The sequence below is a fragment of the Chiloscyllium plagiosum genome, chromosome 5 (assembly GCF_004010195.1).
Source record: "Chiloscyllium plagiosum isolate BGI_BamShark_2017 chromosome 5, ASM401019v2, whole genome shotgun sequence".
Lineage (NCBI taxonomy): Eukaryota > Metazoa > Chordata > Chondrichthyes > Orectolobiformes > Hemiscylliidae > Chiloscyllium > Chiloscyllium plagiosum.
The window spans coordinates 87665516-87684602 of record NC_057714.1 but is presented as its reverse complement, the minus strand read 5'-3'; the positions used below and the strand labels follow the sequence as shown (position 1 = coordinate 87684602).

The 19087-nt window shown below is 40.7% G+C and overlaps 1 protein-coding gene across 7 annotated transcripts in view; it reads right to left on the bottom strand.

Moving 5' to 3' along the window:
- The window catches only part of svila (supervillin a), a 352019-nt gene that overhangs the window by 84553 nt on the left and 248379 nt on the right, over positions 1–19087 (bottom strand). For 5 of the 7 annotated variants that reach the window (XM_043690576.1, XM_043690579.1, XM_043690582.1 and 2 more), the window contains 3 exons: positions 13642–13873; positions 12943–12996; positions 9684–9816 (listed from right to left, as the gene is read on the bottom strand). In XM_043690576.1, coding sequence (XP_043546511.1) covers positions 9684–9816; positions 12943–12996; positions 13642–13873 — 419 coding nt within the window. The remainder of the gene's footprint in view (positions 1–9683; positions 9817–12942; positions 12997–13641; positions 13874–19087) is intronic. The other 2 variants (XM_043690578.1, XM_043690583.1) reach the window with 1 other exon arrangement.

Below are 19087 nucleotides of genomic sequence, written 5' to 3'. Positions count from 1 at the left end.
CTTAAAAAAAATTACTGCTTGTTTACCTCTGGTCACAAGATAGAATACGAGACTGTTTTTGAAAGGCTGCATTGCAAGTAAACTACATCGAACAACTTATCAGAAACTCAGGTAATTATTATTTAATATTTTTTAAATGGTTTACTGATGGGTGAAAGATAAAGCTAAATTAAGTTTTCAATTGGACTTATTTTTATTCATTGGGGGAAATAGGCATCACTGGCTGGGCCAGCTTTTATTGCCCATGAGAAGGTGGTGGTGAGGTGCCTCCTCGAACTGCTGCAGTTCATCGTGCACTGTAGGTAGATCCACGTTGATATTAGGGAGGGATTTTGACCCAACGACAGTGAAGGAATGGTGATATATTTCCAAGTCTTGGAAGGTGGTGGTATACATATCTGCTGGCCTTGTCCTTGGACAATGGAACAATCCTGGATATTGACACTTTCATGCTCAGAAAAGGGTTTTGCATATGACAAGATATTTACTTCTAGCAGATTATTTTGTGAAAATTAAAATACATCGAGCATTAGATCGGATTTGGATCCTGAAGCAAATAGTTCTAACATCAGATTGGCAGGACTAGAAGCATAAAGAAGTTTATTGGCATGGTGACCTGCAAAACCACTGGCAAGGTAATACTTGTTCTGCTTAGAATGCTGAGAAATCCATTGCATTTCACTTGATTGCATTTACTATTTGATGTGGTCTGCGGGGTATTCAACAATAGTTTGTCTGTTACACAGATTAGCCTCATGCGAAGTTTCAAATATCAGAGTATAAGTTACATCTATTGTTGCAGACACTGGACTTTTTCAGTTAACAAAGCAACATAAAAAACTTGAGGAAAGTTAAAAACCAAGGAATAAAAGGGCCAGTTGCAAGGTCAATGGAAAATTGGTGCTGTGATAGTGAAGACAGTAAACAGTAAATGGATATTTGTTGACTGGAGAAATGTTTCTTGTGGAATTCCTCTGGGGTCATTTGGAACTTGGATTCTCCTTCTATGTATTATTATCATCAAGATCTTGATGAGCGGGCGCAACTCGAAAGTTTGCAGATGTCTCAAACTTAGAAGAATTGACTGTGGGGAGGATAATGTAGAACTCCAAATAAAAAACATAAGGAGTCGGTGGACAGTTGGCAGATGAAATTCAATGTAGAAAAGCATGAGGCAGTGCATTTTGGGATAGAGAACATGGATAAAAAAATATAAAATAAGAGTTATAATCAAAAGGGATGCAGGAGCTGAGGTCCCGGGTGCATATGTACTGAGATAATTGAAAATGGCAGGACAGGTTGAGAGAACAATTGATAAAGTATACAGTATGCTGACTTTTATTACTAGGGCTTAGCGTAATGGAGCAAGGAGATTATTTTGCATAAGACACTGTTTAGAACTCAGCTGGAGTATTGTGTACAAGTCTGGGTGGCACACCATTGGAAGATGTGAACATATTAGAGAGAATGAGGGAACGATTTAACAAAGATTCCAGGGAAGAACAACTTTAGTGATGAGGTTAGATGGAAGAAGATGGGACTGTTCTCCTTGGAGGGAAAGAGCCTGAGAGGACATTTGGTAGAAAATGTCATGAACATGTTGGATAGAGGAAATAGTCAGAAACTGTTCTCACCTGCAAAAGGAACAAGGCGGCAAAAGCAGCAAGGAAGATGTGAGAAAAAAAGACCTTTTCATGCAGTGAGCAGACAGGCTATGGAATGCACTGCTTGGTAATGTGGTGGGCTATCTTGAAGACTTTGATCTGATCATCCCTAATCTAAATTTTCGAGAAAACCGACCTAATTTCTATAAGCTGTCCCCTGAAGTCTAGATATCATCTTGTAAACCTATGTTGTACTCCTACCAAGTCAATCTAAGGTGTGGTTCTGGATTTGCTCACACTATTCCAATCAGGGTCAAATCACGATTTTGTATAACTGCTGCAATCCTTCGACACCCTAGCACTTCAGTCCTCTAGATATAAACATCAGCATTCCATTAGTTTTCTTGATTATTTTCTGCACCTGTTTGTGATATCTTAACTCACCTCAACTCCTCTTTGGACATCCACTGTATTTACCTTCATAGCATCTAGAAAGTATGCTGATCCATTGTTTCACAGTTCAAAATGAATAACCTCACACATGCTAAAATCCATCTGCCACAGTTTTGCCCATTCACCTAGTCTCTCAACAACCTTTTGTAGTTTTATGCTATCATCTACACTGTCTACAATGCTGATTAATTTTGTCTCATCAGCAAGTTTGGATAGATGACTTTCTATGCTATTGTTGAAAAGTGTGGCGCTGGAAAAGCACAGCAGAGGTCAGGTAGCATCCGAGGAGCACGAGGTTTGACATGTCAGGCATAACCCCTTCATCAGGAATGGTGGGGGGGCTCTGAAAGATAAATAGGACAGCGAGGGTAGTGCAAGAGAGAATGTAGCTGGGATGGTGATAGATGGATGCAGGTGGGGGGGGGGTGATTGTGATAGGTCAGTGGGAAGGGTGGAGCAGATAGGAGAAAAGAAAGATAGATGGGTAGGACAGGTCAAGAGGGCAGTGTCAAGTTGGAGGGTCGGGGGAGGGGAGATTTGGAAACTAGTGAAGTTGATGCTGATGCTGTGTTTTTGAGGGTCCCAAGGCAGAAGATGAGATGTTCTTCCTCCAGTCATCGGGTGACTTGGATTTGGCAGTGAAGGAGGCCCAGAACTTGTCCTTACTGGAGTGGGAGGGGGAGTTGAAGTGGTCGGCCACAGGGCGGTGGGGTTGTTGGGTGCATATGTCCCAGATATGTTCCCTGAAATGCTCCGCGTGTTGGCGTTGTCTTCCCGATGTAGAGGAGACCACATTGAGAGCAATGAATACAGTAGATGAAGTGGGTGCATGTGCAGGAGAACCTCTGCCACAAAAAGATCCTTTGGGGCCTTGGATGGAGGTGAGGGCGCAGATTTTACACTTCTTGCGGCGGCAAGGGAAGGTGCCGGGTATGGAGGGTGGGTTGGTAGGGGGCGTGGTCCTAATGAATGAGTCACAAAGGGAATGGTCTCTGTGGAACACAGATAGGGGTGGGGCCATGGTGTCCGTGCTCTCAATGGGGTCTCCTCTACATCGGGGAGACTGAATGTCTACTTGCAGAGCGTTTCAGACAACGTCTCTGGGACATGCACCAAACGTGCTCCTCAAATGTTGCCTGACCTGTTGTGCTTTTCTAGCACCACACTTTTCCACTCTGACTCTCCAGCATCTGCAGTCCTCACTTTCTTGCAGTTTCTATGCTAATATCCAAGATGGTAAGAAATAATGTTAAAACTTGAGGCCTTAACCAAGGGACACCACCAGTCACATCCTGCCATTGAGTACTAACTTGATTACATGCCACTCAAACTATTTCTCAGCAATGTTAGTAATTTGCCATCATATCTATGGGAACAATCTCTTATGAAGGACTGTATTATATGACTTCTGGAAGTCCATATTAACAACAACTATAGACATTCTCTTGTTCGCTACCTTAGTCACCTCTTCAAAAAATTCAATTTTCAGACATGACCTACCTGTCATGAATCCAATCTGGACAGTATTTCACATTATTAACTAGATGACATTCTGTAGCTGCACTGAAATAGTTCAGCTAAGGGCACTTCTATTTCTGAACTGCAAGTCTTCAATACTATAACCAGGATGTTGGCAGAACCCAAGGCCTTTGTACCTTCAGCCAGTTCTTGATATCTTGTACAACGAATCAAATTTCCTGACGACTTGAATGCATGAATCAGAATGAATCAACTACTTGGCACTTCTGGTTGAAGATGGTTACAAATGTCTGAGTGTGGTCCTTTATACTGATGTGCTGGGCTTCCCATTATTAAGGATGGGGATATTTGTGGAACGTCTTCCTCCTCTTCCTCCAGGGAATTGTTTAATTTTACATCACAATTTGTGATTGGATATGGCAGAACTGCACAGCTCCACTCCCCACTGCAACAAGGTTTAGTCCCCTTACTTGATGGTAATGGCAAAGTGATGGATATGCTGGCCTTGTGGTTTGTGCTGATGGGCCACACTGCCCAGTTATAAATTGCTTGATATATTCTGATTTGGTCCGATTTAGCATGAGAATGGTGCCACACATCACAATGGAAGGCATCCTCAGTGTGAAGATGGGAGTTGGCCTCCATAACAACTGTGATGTTGTCACTCCTATCAACATGGTCATCGACAAATACATGCAAAGCAAGTAGATTAATGAAGATGAAGTCAAGTAGGTTTCATCTTCCTGAGCTACCTCATTACCTTCTCCAGGCCCAGTTTGACTGCCGTGTGTGGAACATGTATGCAGCTTAGAGAGAAGGTTGCTCCTAGGATCTCTCTTGTGGTGGGTTTCTCCTGCCAAAGGTATAGGACAAGGCCAGGGATGAGGAGTAGTCTGCAACATTGGATGTAAAGTATGATTTGGTGAGGATGTTTACATTAGTGAGGTTTGGTTTGTTCACTTGGCTGGATGGCTGGTTTGTGATGCAGAATAATGCCAACAATTTGGATTGAATTCCTATAATGGTTGAGTTTACCGTAAGAGACTCTCTTTCTCAACCTCTCCACTTGCCTGATACATGGAAATCCTGAGGTTAAATCCTCAATTCTCTCTTTCTCTCTCTCTCTCTCTCTAATGGTCCTCTGGGACAATGGCGATTTTACCTTGCTGCTTGTGATATTATAAACTTCAGAACTTTAATTAAGCTTCATGGATTAAAAGAATCGAGAAAGATAAACTATTACACATGAAGAGATCAGCAATGACTCTGTGTGGAATAAGCTGGTAAGGGACAAAGGCAAGCTGTTATACAGGAGACTGAAAGCAATGAGCCATGCCTGGGAAAAGGAAGAGTTGAAGCGTCATGAACAAAACTGTTTTGACACCTGCTCGATAACTGGCTGCCTCATGCCACAAGGAAAAATGACCGCCCAGCTGAAGAAATTAAGGAATTAATTGTAAAATAGGCTGGGTCTTCAAACAGACAGTAAAGACCAAATGTTACAAGGAACAGAGGGGATAAGGAAGCATGCTGCAGAGCAGTCGAAGCATAATCAATACTTTGGAGTAAAGAATCTAAAAGATTATCATAATGCCACATCATTGACCTGAAGGATGAGAAACTGTATAAGAATTGAACACCAGAACTCTTCATCAGAACTTTGAAGACCAACACTGCACAAGTACTAAACCCTGGATATCACAGTACTGTTATAGCTAAATTCCATCATTAATTGGATAATAGTAAGTAGAATTGAGACATTTAACTTGCTTACTTTGAGGGGTCTTATTTTGGTTGCAGCATGGAATAAAGTTTAAATCATTGTTTCAGTATTTGACTGACTGCGAGATTTCTTAATAAGTAGCTGAATTAAAGGTAGATTGTGGTGGGTTACCCAAAACATGCTTGACTAGTCTGTATGACAGCTGTCCCAACTTGCACCCAGTATGGAGGGCTAGTTGGACAGGATATACTATTTCCCTTTCAGATACATTGTTCAATAGTGAGCAGTCTTATTGTGACAATCCAGGACTGAAGGCAAACGATCTGGGGACATAGATTGGAATCCAACCATGGCAGATGGTTAAACTTGAATTCAATAAACAAAATTGGAAAAAAAAACTAGTCTAATGGCAACCATGTAGTCACTGTCAAATGCTGTAGAAACCCACCTGATTCAGTAATTTAGCCACAATCCGTGAATGAATAATAAAAGAGGTGTAGTAAACAATTCGTCTGGCAGATGGCATGTTAGCCTTTATTATTGGAAAATTTGAGGATAAGAGCAAATGAGTCTTGTTTCAATTGTATAGCCCACTAGTCTTGTACACATCTGGTCCCATTGCCCAAGTAAAGATTACTTGCCACAGAGAGAATGCAACGAAGATTCACCAGTCTGACTCCTGGGATGATGGGACTGTCCTATGAGGAACAATTGATGAGACAGAGCTTGTATGCTGTGGAGTTTAGAAGAATGTGAGGTGATCTCTCAGAAACTTACAACATTTTTAATGGAAGAGAGTATATGCAGAACAGAGGTTTCACCTGGCTGTGGGGTTCAGAGCCAGGGGCACAGTTTCAGATTTGAGACAGAGATAAAGAGGAGCTTCTGCAACCAGAGAGTGAGGAATCTTTGAAATTATAATCTTCAGAGGGCTGTGGAAGTTCAGTCATTAAGTAAATTCAAGATACAGAGTGATAGATTTCTATTTACCAATGACATTGAGGGATATCATTGCATATTGCATCGAGATGGTTGATCAGCTGTGACCTAATATGGTGGAGCAGGCTCAAGATGCCCAATGGCCCATTCCTGCTCCTACATAGTGTTTTCATCCAACTGAGTGGCATACTTGTCCATTTCAAAGGGGAATAGTGAGTCAGTCACATTGTTGGGTATCTAGAGTTAGATTTAGGCCAGACCAGGAAAGGGTGGCAGATTTCATCCCTGGAAATACATTAGCATATCAATTGGGGTTTCTACAATAAACAAGCATTTTCATGCTCAACATTAACGTGACAAGCATTTTATTTCAGATTCACTAGTTAACTTCTTGTGTACAGTTCTGGTCACCCTGCTATAGGAAGGATATTATTAACTTGGAGAAAGTGTAGTAAAGATTTATCAAGATGTTACTGGGGCTGGAGAATTTGAGTTATAAGGAGAGGCTGGAACTTCTTTCACAGGATTGAGAGGTTGAGGGGTGACTTTGTAGAGGTTTATAAAACCATGAGGGGCAAATATAAGGTAGAGAGCAAAAGTCTATTCCCTAGGGTAGAGGAGTTCAAAGCTAGGGGGCATATTTTTAAGGCAAGAAGAGAAAAATTTGAAAGGGACTGAGCCGGAACTTCTTTACACAGAATGCAGTCTGTACGTGGAATGAACTGCCAGAGGAAGTGGTAAAAACAGGTACAGTTATAACATTTAAAAGACATTTGGACATAAACACGGATAGGAAAGGTTTATAAGGATATGGGCCAGACGCAGGTAAATGGGACTAGTTTAGTTTGGGAAACTTGGTTGGCATGGATGAGTTAGACTGAGGGTCTGTTTCTGTGTTGTATGACTATGACATTTTCTCAGTAACTGAGGTGGAATTTGATCTCCTGTCTCTGGAGCATTCATCCAGATTTCTAGATTATCAGTCCAGTATCATTACTGTTGTGTTACTGCCTCTGGATGAGAAGTGGGTCCATCTCTCAGGTGGATATAATGGTCCTTGGGCATTATTTTGAATAAGAGGATGGGAGTAGTTCCTGCATATCATACAAAGATACAAATTAGAAGCAGGAATAGGCCACTTGACCCTTTCAGCCTGTCTTGCCATTCAATAAGCCTTTTGGATTTCTCCACATTCATCATGAGGTGCATGGGTTGGGTAAATAGACAAGGCCTTTTCCTTGGAGTGGGGGAGTACAGAACTAGAGGGCATTGATTTAGGGTAAGAGGGGAAAGATATAAAAGAGACCTAAGGGACAAGTTTTTCACGCAGAGGGTGGTGTATGTGTAGAATGAGCTGTCAGTAGAAGTGGTGGAGGCTAGTACATTTAAAAGGCATCTGGATGGGTACATGGTGTGCAGGGTGTTCTAACTAGGTGGATAAAGAACTGGTTGATCAACAGGTGACAGAGAGTCGTAGTTGAAGGGAGTTTCTTGAAATGGAGAAAGGTGACCAGTAGTGTTCCACAGGGGTCAGTATTGGGGCCACTGATGTTTGTAATATACATAAATGATCTGGAAGAGGGCACTGTTGGTATGATTAGCAAGTTTGCAGATGACACAAAGATTGGTGGAGTAGCAGAAAGCATAAGGGACTGTCAAAGATTACAGAAGGATATATGGAGAGTTGGGTGGAAAAGTGGCAGATGGTTTTCAATCCAGACAAATGTGAGATGATGCATTTAGACAAGACTAATTCTAGAGCGAATTATACAATGAATGGAAGAGCCTTGGGAAAAGTTGATGGGCAGAGAGATCTGGGAGTGCAGGTCCATTGTACCCTGAAGATTGCTGCACAGGTGGATAGAGTGGTCAAGAAGACATATAGTATGCTTGCCTTCATTGGCCGGGATATTGAGTATAAGAGCTGGCAAGTCATGTTAACATTGTACAAGACATTGGTTCGGCCGCATTTAGAATATGGTGTACAGTTCTGGTCGATACATTACCAAAAGGATGTGGACGCTTTGGAGAGGGTGCAGAGAAGATTTACGAGGATGTTGCCTGGTATGGAAGGTGCTAGCTATGAAGAAACGTTGAGTAGATTAGGTTTATTTTCACTAGAAAAAATGAGATTGAGAGGAGACCTGACTGAGGTTTACAAAATCATGAAGGTTGGATAGAGACAAGCCTTTTCCCCAGGGTGAAGCATTCAATAACGAGAGATCATGCTTTCAAGATGAGAGGTGAAAAGTTTAAGGGTGATACATGTGGCAAGTACTTCACTCAGAGGGTGGTGGGCGTTTGGAACATGTTGCCAGCAGAGGTGGTAGAGGCAGGCACGGTAGATTCATTTAAGATGCATCTGGACAGATGCATGAGTAGGTGGAGAGCAGAGGGATACAAATGCTTAGGAATTGACTGACAGGTTTAGACAGTACAATTGTATCGGCTCAGGCTTGGAAGGCCGAAGGGCCTGTCCATGGGCTGTAAATTTTCTTTGTTCTTTGAACGGGAAGGGTTTGGAGGATATGGGTCAGGTGCTGGCAGGTGGGACTAGATTGGGTTGGGATACCTGGTAGTCATGGACGAGTTGGACCGAAGAGTCTGTTTCCATGCTGTACATCTCTATGACTCTATGACATGTACCCCTACTGACTTTTCACTCCACAGATAATCAAGAATCTATCTGTCTCAGCCTTGGAAAAATTCAAAGCCTCTACTTCCACACCCTTTTGGAGAACTCCAAAGCCACCTAACCCTCTTGGAGAAATAATTTATCCACATTTTGGTCTTAAAATAGTAAGACCTTATTTTTAAATATTGGCCGTTTAGTTCTATAATCTCCCACAAGACGAAACATCTTTTTCAGATCCACCCTGTTAAGATCCCTCAGGGATCTTACAATGTTTCAATCAAGTTGCCTCTTACTCTTTTAAAATCCAGTGCATATAAACCTAGCCTGTTCAACCTTTCTTCAGAAGGCAACCTACCATTTCAGCAGTTATTCTAATAAACATTAATTGAACTGCATCCAATGTATTATCATCCTTCCTTCAATAAGGAGATCAATACGGCATACAGTTTTTCAAATGTGATCTTAATAATGCCAAGCAGAATCATAACCACTTTACTTTTGTATTCATCGCCCTCTGAATAAACAATAACAATCTCATAGTTTTCCTCATTTCCTGCTGTACCTCCGTACTAACCCTCTGTGACTCATACACTAATCTTCTGCGATTCATCAGAAATGCCTAAATCAGTTTCAGGTGCTTCATAATTTTAAGTTCTTGATTCTTTTTAATGTGTCACTGACCATTCAGCTCTCTCCAGCTTTGAAAACCACATAATGTGTTATGTCGACACGTCTATGACATTCCATCCTTAAATTCCAAAGTCACAAACCAAAAAAGGAGGAATGTGCTTTTGCTATTTACTCTGTTAGAAACAATTTACGCAACATTTTATTTTGTAAGCAACATTACCTTTTTAATATAAGAATGTTCTGTTTCTTGAAACTGGGTACAGCGACTGGTTCTGGTCACTTTGCCATTATCCTGCTTCCTGTTAATTCTGTTCCTCCAGTCTTCTTCTCCACTTCTCTTCAGCAAAGCCATCCTGGGGGAAAAAAGGTCCTGGCGTAAGTCACATGATCAGGTTTAAGCAGCACAATCACCAATAGAGGAGATAGATTACATCGTTGAGAAATTGAAATACTCAATATTATCAATGTAGAAGGTCCAATAGTTCAGAAGATTCATGACTTTTAAGTTACAACATTTCTAGGAGAGAACAGGCTTAGTTCTGCCTATTTGTACATGTGCACTCCATGTGATGTTCTTCACGGTTATCAAGGCCTGCCCAAGTGAACTAATGCAAGTCTATGCTGTGCCATTACACAAATGTATTTCCTGTCTCTAGTCTATGAATTGGAACCTTTATATTTGAATATAACATCTAGAATTTTTGAATAAAATTTTATGAAGCCACATTTATTTATTTCAGTAATTGTACTACCTCAATAAATTTTGTATAGAATTGATAGAAAATCAAAGCAATGGTTTGGATGGTCATTGTTTCTTTATTATACAAACTAAATTTAGGATTTTTGCAGACTCAATAGCTGACATGAGTAACCACTTTCTATGTGCTAATTTAAAAAAAACTATTTTCAGATCTCTTAAAAATAAATATTGTGTTCCAGATACTTGGTCACTAAATATTTTGGTAAGAAACATTCTGAATTTTAAATTGGATCACTGGTCATGCCTTAATTATCAAAGCAACATGAAGGCCCCACAAAAGAAAATAACAAGACTGCAAGGCCAATTCTTTTTGGGGGACAAGAGAGAAAGAACTTGATCTATTAAATATTCACAGCTGCAAAAACAGCAAAGGTTCTATTTACTTGAAATATGAGGCCTGTCAAACTTATACAATTGTATTTTTCCAACAAACAGAAGCCAAGTTTTCTTAAGCTTGCATCATGACACGGGCAAACAGAAAAAAAATGAGATTATTTAGATAATAATGGGTGAAATATTGTTGGAGTGCACATCTTACTGCACATCCAATTCTTGACACCACACTTTGAGAGTAGATGACAGCTTCAGAGAGGTTGCACAAAAAGTTCTTCAGAGTAGTTTCAGGGATTAAATACTTTTGCCACATGGATAGATGAAGCAATTTCTATAAAGGAAAGAGGTTGAGACAAGATTTAATAAAAGGTGTTCAAAGTAATGAGAGAGTCCAGCAGAATAGATAAGAGACAAGTTATTCCTGTTGGCTTAAGGGTTGGAATCTGGAGGACGTATGTTTTGCACAGTTGCCAAGAATCAATATGACACAGTAATATGACCTATGTAGCGAATCATTAGGCTATGAGATGCATACTCTGGAAGTACAAGATAGATGGACACAATTGTGAGCTTTTGAAGGGGAATTGGTAACCATCTGAAGAACAAATAATTGCAGGATTGCAAGGGAAACGGTGTGGTAATGGGAACAGCTGAATTGCACTTGCGAAGAATATCTATAGACATGATGGACTGAATGGCCTCCTTCTGTGAGCTAATCATAAGAATTCTATGAACTATTAGACTTTTTCTGACAGTGTTCCAATCACACGATTTCTGCCTCAACTTCCAGGACATGTGATTAAAGAAAGGGATGGCAAAGGTCTTCTGAGAATAACAGAACCCACAGCCTGCATCCTAGTGGAATTGAACTATTGTGGATGTATTAGAGCGTGGGGAAAAAAAAAGACAAAATAAAGAGACAGAAAGGAAGAGTAAGAAAAATAGTTAAAAATTTAGTGTTTTAGACATCTCCCAGAACAATTGACTACCTGCAGGAATGAATCTCAACAATATTCCTTCTCAGGGCATGTTGGACTGATTAGCATGGTATACCAACATCTTGCTAAAAGGGTAATTATACTGTTAATTATAATGCTCTGGACCCACTGGCTCAGTTCCTCAATGAATAAATTAACATAGTCACTAAGGGAGTCAAAGTTAAGTGTAATTATTCAACCTATTTTTTAAAAAAAACTGCTTTGCCTCGAATGTACATCCCAAATTGACAATTCAGTTAGGAGGAAGATTTTTTTCCAAACCTGTAATTTTGATACTTAAGTCTTCCAAATTGCTCAATATCCAAACCTTAATAATCTGTTAAGATTGACTCATTGCTCAAGAGAAAAAAAACTGTACCTTAAATACAATTCAACATTGGCAGAGTTATTTCTTTTTTAAAGCCACAAAATTAAGTGAAGTTTTTTCAATCATCCTACATGTTTCTAAGGTGAGTTAAATGAATGGTCAGTAACTACTACACTCAGCATATAAATATTACAGTTTGATTCAATGGAACTAAATGCTTAAATATTAATGCTTTACAATGATACATATTATCATTTTAAAATAAGTCAATATACGTTCCTGATCAAAATGAAGTAAAGAATCTGAGAAGTGTAGAAACTATTTGTGAAGTATCAGAGTGTTGAACAATGCTTGTGGACAGAGAAATTTAAGACCTTGTTATGGACACGAGAAATCAATTACCAAATATAGTGAACAGAATCTGCAAGCAATCATTTATGCTGTACTACTGGAAGATTGCCAAGATTTCGCAAATGACTTGCATCAGAAATTGGTGCTTGCTTGCATTAACTCAAAAGTAATCCCTGGAAGGTCACTCTAAAATAAACATTTACAAAAATAATTCAAGCTTTTAAAGTATTGTACCTTTTGCAGCTTTCAAAACAAAACATCAGCATCTACATCTGCAAAACAGCTGTACGCCAAATTGCTAACCTGGATATTAACCACACTGAAAGTAAAAATAATCTTAAAAAATGCTGGAAATCTGAGATGAAAATAGTGGAAGTACATAGTGGGTCAGTCAGTATCCATAAGGATTTCAAATATATACTCTTCATCAAAACATAAAGCTGAAAGATAAACTAATCTTCAAAAGCTGAAAGAAAATGAGAGGGATGAAAACAAACAGATATGGCACTCACCAGAAGGAACCTGTTGGCTTAATGACTGACTCTTACCTATTTGTGCATGCAAAACATCAGTGATATAGAAGCATACATAACATAGGGAAAAAGAATCAGATAGAGGCACACAAAAACAAAGTGAGAAAATGGAGGAAGATGAAGACAAACTAAAATTTAAATAGTAAATGTCAGCAAAATACAGTGGGTTTGCCAGCACTAAGAAAATACAGACTTACATCAGTGGCTCAAAGTCTATGTCAGCAATATGTTCTGACAAAGGGTCTTCACCTCTAAAGTAAAGAACATGTTCAGTGGTTGAAAACTTAAAACCAATGATCTGGCTGTATTATATGCAGCACACAGATGCCTGTAACACTCCTATTGTCAAAACTGTTGCAATGATTTTTAATTACAAAATACTTTCTAATATTTTAATCTCTAAGCATTTCTATTACAGAGAGCATTTGAGTATAGATGCTGAATTTTGCAAAACATTTAGTAGTCTGATAAAGCAAAAGGCATTCTTGTTAGTACCACCTAGTGAAAAATAGTTTGCTACAATTCTTCAGTGTTAAAATTTCAGTAGATGGTCACAAGTGAAACTGAACTATACATTTGATTTGTCCACTAAACTAAGATACATCAAGTTAACGCATAATTTGTCTCCTGCAAAATATTTGAACATGATTACTTTATAAAACCGCAAAGCAATGTATACATTACCTCACAGGTAGCAATGCCATCAAGAAACTAGAACAAAGGACAAGAATAAGTCTGCATGCATTAAGGTACTACATCTAAACCATTTATCAGTATATATAAATATTTCACATTTATATTTCCATTTGGAGATCAGCAGCATTTTAAAACTCAGCATGCGGCTGGATAACAAATCTAGACTATTATAAAATATTGCACAATTAGTTCATCATTACCTTTCTTTAATAGACATTGCTTTTCCAGTAGAGAACTCTGGGATCCCGTCACTTATTTCAGTTCTGCCAGTTTTGGTACTTAGTTCCAACTGATGATCATAAGGCACCTTGCTTTCTATTTGTGTGGCTGGCTGCTGATGTGCAAGTCTGGAGGATGTTACAGCAGAAACCTGTGATGCAATGAACGTTGCTGCCGATTCTGCTTTCATTTCAGGAGCATGCTCCACATACTCTATTCAACAAGAACAATGTCACATTAGCATGAACATAAATAATATACAAACATCTTTCATACATTTGCCAGATTAAGAGATTTACAGATTTTCAATTTGCTTTTAAACTTCATCTGTTTTTAGAGTATGTCCATCAGACACGCAATCACAAACAAATATTCTGACATATTTATAGAAAACAGTAAAAAGAGACTTCATTTTTATTAAGTTTCTCATTGCGTCTCACTTCAAGCGCAATACTTCAATAGTCACTACAAAATATTGTGTGAAGCATAAATTTTTATGGTGTTGGTTTTACAGAAAATATATTTTCTATCAATTTCAACACAACCAAGTTTTGTGTAAACAATATTTGTGTTAAGAGTGTGCTTGTAGAGTTTGTCTGTTTAATAGGAGCAATAATGTATTTTGGCCGCAGCCTCTGTACAACCATCAGCTCAGTCGTAACCATGTGATTCATTGAGCTAACATTTGCGCATGGGTTTAATTGTCTGTTTGTAGTAAATTCACTGCTCACAGCACATTGACAGCTTTTATGCTAATACTGTATATGAATACCACAAGCAGCAAAGACATACATAAAGAATTTTTTGAGAATCCTTTGTTTTGGCAGCAAGTTTTGTGTGTTTGAGAGGAGGGAATGGAACATCAGCACCCAGTGATCATTTCAAGCACTTATACATAAGCAAAATGGAGTCAACTGCAGAGTAAACCACCTTTTGCATTTGCATCAGCAAATAAAAATTAGGCGCAGGATTAAGTCTTTTGGTACATTATACTCACTAGTCATTCAAGAAGATCATCTCTGATCTTCTACTCTAATATCCACTCAATCCCCAGATCTCTTGATGCCAAGGATCTACCAAGCTTAATTTGAATATATTGAATGATGAACATTTACAGCCTTGTATGAAAGAAGATTCAAAAGATTGACAACTCTGCTGAGAGGAACATCCATCTCGTCTTGATCCGAAATGGCTGACTTCAACTCTCTCAGTTCTAGACTCTCAGCCAGAAGACAAGCACCTCAGCATCTACTTTCCAAACTACTCTTAGAATCTTAAAGGATTCTCCTTCTAAACTCCTGGGCCTATAGGTCCATTCTACTCAATCTCTCAAATCTACAAGATATCTTAGCCACTCTCAACATAGCATCACTCATGCATCAATGCAATTCTTTTTCCCAGTTTCCGCACAAACCATTTCATGTACATGTTTACAATTCCATTCATATGCATTTTGTATGAACTTGCAGTTGACACTATGACTGTAAAATGTTGGTGAGAAGACAGCTGTAGTCATATTGGGTTTACGTTTTCCTACAACTACCTGAAGGAACAACACTCCGAAAGCTCGTCCTCCCAAATAAACCTGTTGGATTACAACCTGGAGTTGCGTGATTTTAAAACTTTGTCCACCCCAGTCCAACAGCAGCTCCTCCACATCATTTTCCCATGATGGCAGGAATCCTGCTACCAAGGTCAAAAGTGGGAGATGACCCCAATTCAGTTGCCTACTGGTTGCTATTACTGAGACTGCAGACATGAGGGAGGGGGCAGTGGGCTCCTCAACCTTTGGGCAGGCGTGGAGTGTGTCGAAAGAGTTTGGGGAGATGCTGGGGTTAGGCAGCAACCCAGGGAGAGTGTTTGTGGTTTGTGTTACCCAAGCAGTTCTACTGTGCAGCAGCCACTGATGCCATTAACTGCAGAGCACCCACAAAAGGAGAACCCCTACACAGCTCGAGGTTTCAGTTAGTTGTCTTGTTCATCCCAGGTAAAAGGCAGGCAGAGGCTACAAGTGGCCCAGAAGTAAGCACTCAAGTAGGTTTATTGGGATCCTGTGTGGATAGTCAATCTGACAGCTATCCTACTGCTGACAAAATGACATGGTCCTGATGCTTTCCCACATCTCAGCCAATTGCCTAAGGACTGGTAAAATACTGGTCATTGAGTCAGCACTGATAGAAATGCAGGTCAGTGGGTTCAGAAAACCTGCTGAGGCTTCTCGATTTGTCTGGTTTGAGAATCACTGTGACCTCTTCTAATGCCTGTCCACTGCTGTCCAACTGGATGCGATTGCTGTTGCTTTGTTCAATTCTTACCTATCTAACTCTAGCCAGATAATCACCAATAATAACTCCTGTCCCCATTCCATCTGCTTTAGTATCTCTCAAAGATGTTCCCTTCTATTTCTCATCTAAATTCCATCCTTCAACGACATCACTGTAAACTGTTGCCTTCATTTTCATATACAAGTTAATGTCAGCCAGTTCTATCTTCCCACCATGTCTCACGGCATCTTCTTGTCTTGGAACTGCTAAGCAGCTGTTCGACATTCAGTTTTGAGTGAGCAGAAATTTTTGTCTACCGAATACAGGAAGATAAAAGGCTTTTTTTTTGGGGGGGGTCTTTACCACAAACTATTCCCTTATTGAGGAGTCCATCCCTCTTTCAGACAACTCTTCGAGAGGGAACCAGAGTATCTGGTATCATAATGATAAGCTTTCAAACGCATATCTGCAACATCACCATAACTTCCTATTGCCCTCTTGTAACATCATATGACACTTCTCTGCTTCAGTTCATCTGTTGATGAAATCCTTATCTACAGATTTGTTATCTTGATGTTGAACTATCCCAGTGCACTCTATGCCCACCTCCCACATTCCATGCTCTAGAAATTTGAGGCCAGCCAAAATTCTGTTACCAGTGTCCTAACGTGCAGCAAGTCCTGTTCACCCATCACCTCTCACTTTGCTGAACTACCTTTAGGTTACCTTTAGGTCTTAAAATCTTACGTGGCGCAATATTGAATCAAGTTTGCTAACATTCCAGTGACCTTTGACAATGTTAAAAATGCTATATAAGTGTACTGTAATGCTTGTTGTTGTTGAAGAAGGTGGTGGTCTAGGAACTTGCCCTATTTTGTGGTTATGCCAATCATGGCAATTGGCAATGAATGTTTTTTAATGTATTCATAGGATATGGACATCACAGGCATTTACTGCTTATCACTAATTGTCCTTGAGAAGGCGGTGGTGAGCTATTTGGTTCAAAAGAACTGAATGACTTACTGGGCTATTTGAGGGGGAAGTTAAGGGTCAATTGCATTGTTGTGGATCGGGGGTCACATTTGGCCAGAGGGCATAGGGATGATAGATTTCTCTCCGTGATCATTTATTGAGGTTTCTGGATGACTAGTCCAGATACAAAACTGCTATGATACCATACTCAAACTGGTCAGTAAGTAGCTGGAAGTGGTATTTGCTGCTCAGGGAACCTCCAAGAATGGATGTCAAGTAACTATGTGTTCAAGAATGCCATGCATCATGTGCTGATTATAACACTTTCAAATGCATTCGTTTCTTGTAAGTTGTGATGATCACATTTTTAGTAAGATGCAGACCATCCTCTAAGGCTAAAGCCTATATCCAACACTGTAAGCTTCCAATAATCTCACTTTCTTGTAAGGATGAATGAATAGCAAACTGCAAAGGTGGCAATAAGGGCTCATCAGGTTGTTAGTCAAATATGAAGTTTGCTGGGATAATCACGACAGAGTTGTTCAATAACTGCATCCGAAGTTCAGGAGTCGTAGAATCCTACTGTAACCCTTTCACCCATTGAGTCTGCACCGATTAAAAAAAAAACACACCTAATCTACCCTATAGCCTTGTATATTATGACACTTCAAATGTTATGAGGTTCCCTCCCCCAACTCCCAGGCAGTGCGCATTTCAGATTCCCATCACCCTCAGGTTTTGCTCAAATCCCCTCTCAACCTCCTGCATTTCACCTTTGCCATTGACCCTTCAAAAGAGGGAACAGCTGATTTCTATCCACTCTAGCCCAGTCCTTCATACACCTGAGTTAGGAGGCCCCTCAGCCTTCTCTGCTTAAAGAAATCAATCTGAGCTTATCCAGCCTCTCTTAATAGCTAAACTATTCCACTCTAGAAAATCTCCTATGCACCCTCTCCAGTGCATCCTTCCTAGACCTGCACACTGTACTCCAACTGTGGTTTAACCAAGTCATCTACAGCACCAACATAACCTCTCGTTTCCAAATAATTAATTAGGAGAAACTGAAGACTGCAGATGCTGGAGATCAGAGTTGAGAGTGGGGTGCTGGAAAAGCACAGCAGGCCAGGCAGCATCTGAGGAGCAGGAGAATCGATGTTTCGGGCAATTGCCTTTCATCAGGGATGAGGCTGTGAGCCGAGGGGCGAGAAAGATAAATGAGTGGGGGGTGGGGCTGGGGGAAGGGAGCTGAGAGCGCAGTAGGTAAATGGAGGTGGGGATAATGGTGCTAGGTCAAAGAGGAGGCTGGGGTGGATAGGTGGGGAGGAAGATGGACAGGTAGGACGGATCATGAGGGCGATGTTGAGTTGGAAGGTTGGAACTGGGATAAGCGGAGGTGGGTGGGGGGGGAAAATGAGGAAACTGGTGAAATCCACATTGATGCTGTATGGTTGGAGGACCCCAAAGTGGAAGGTGAGGCGCTCCTCCTCCAGGTGTCGGATGGTTAGGGTATGGCAATAGAGGCGGCTCAACACCTGCATGTCCTTGGCCGAGTGGGAAGGGGAGTGTGGACCTGACAAGAGAGTGGTAAAGGGAATGGTTCTTTATGGAAAGTGAATAGGGGAGGGGAGGGAAATAAATCTCTGGCGGTAGGGTCCATTTGTAGGTGGCAGAAATGGTGGAGGATGATGCGACGTGTGCGGAGTATGGTGGGATGGAAGGTGAGGACTGGGGGGGGTTGGGGTGGGTGGGTTCTGTCCTTGTTGGAGTGGGGTTCGAGAATGGAGGTGTGGGAAGTGGATGAGATGGGCTAAAGGGCAACAGAGGGGCATCAGTTTCCTCATTTATCCCCTCCCCCCACCTTATCCAGTTCCAACCTTCCAACTCGGCATCGCCCTAGTGACCGGTCCTATCTGTCCATCTTTCTCCCCACCTATCTGCCCCACCCTCCTCTCCGACCTATCACCATTACTCCCTACCTCCATCTACCTATTGCACTCTCAGCTCCCTTCCCCTCAGCCCCACACCCCCTCTCATTTATCTCTCCATGCCCTCGGCTCACAAGCCTCATTCCTGATGAAAGGCTATTGCCCAAAACATCGATTATCCTGCTCCTCGGATGCTGCCTGACCTGCTGAGCTTTTTCAGCACCCCACTCTCGACTCCTAATAATTTATACCATGACTGACAAAGT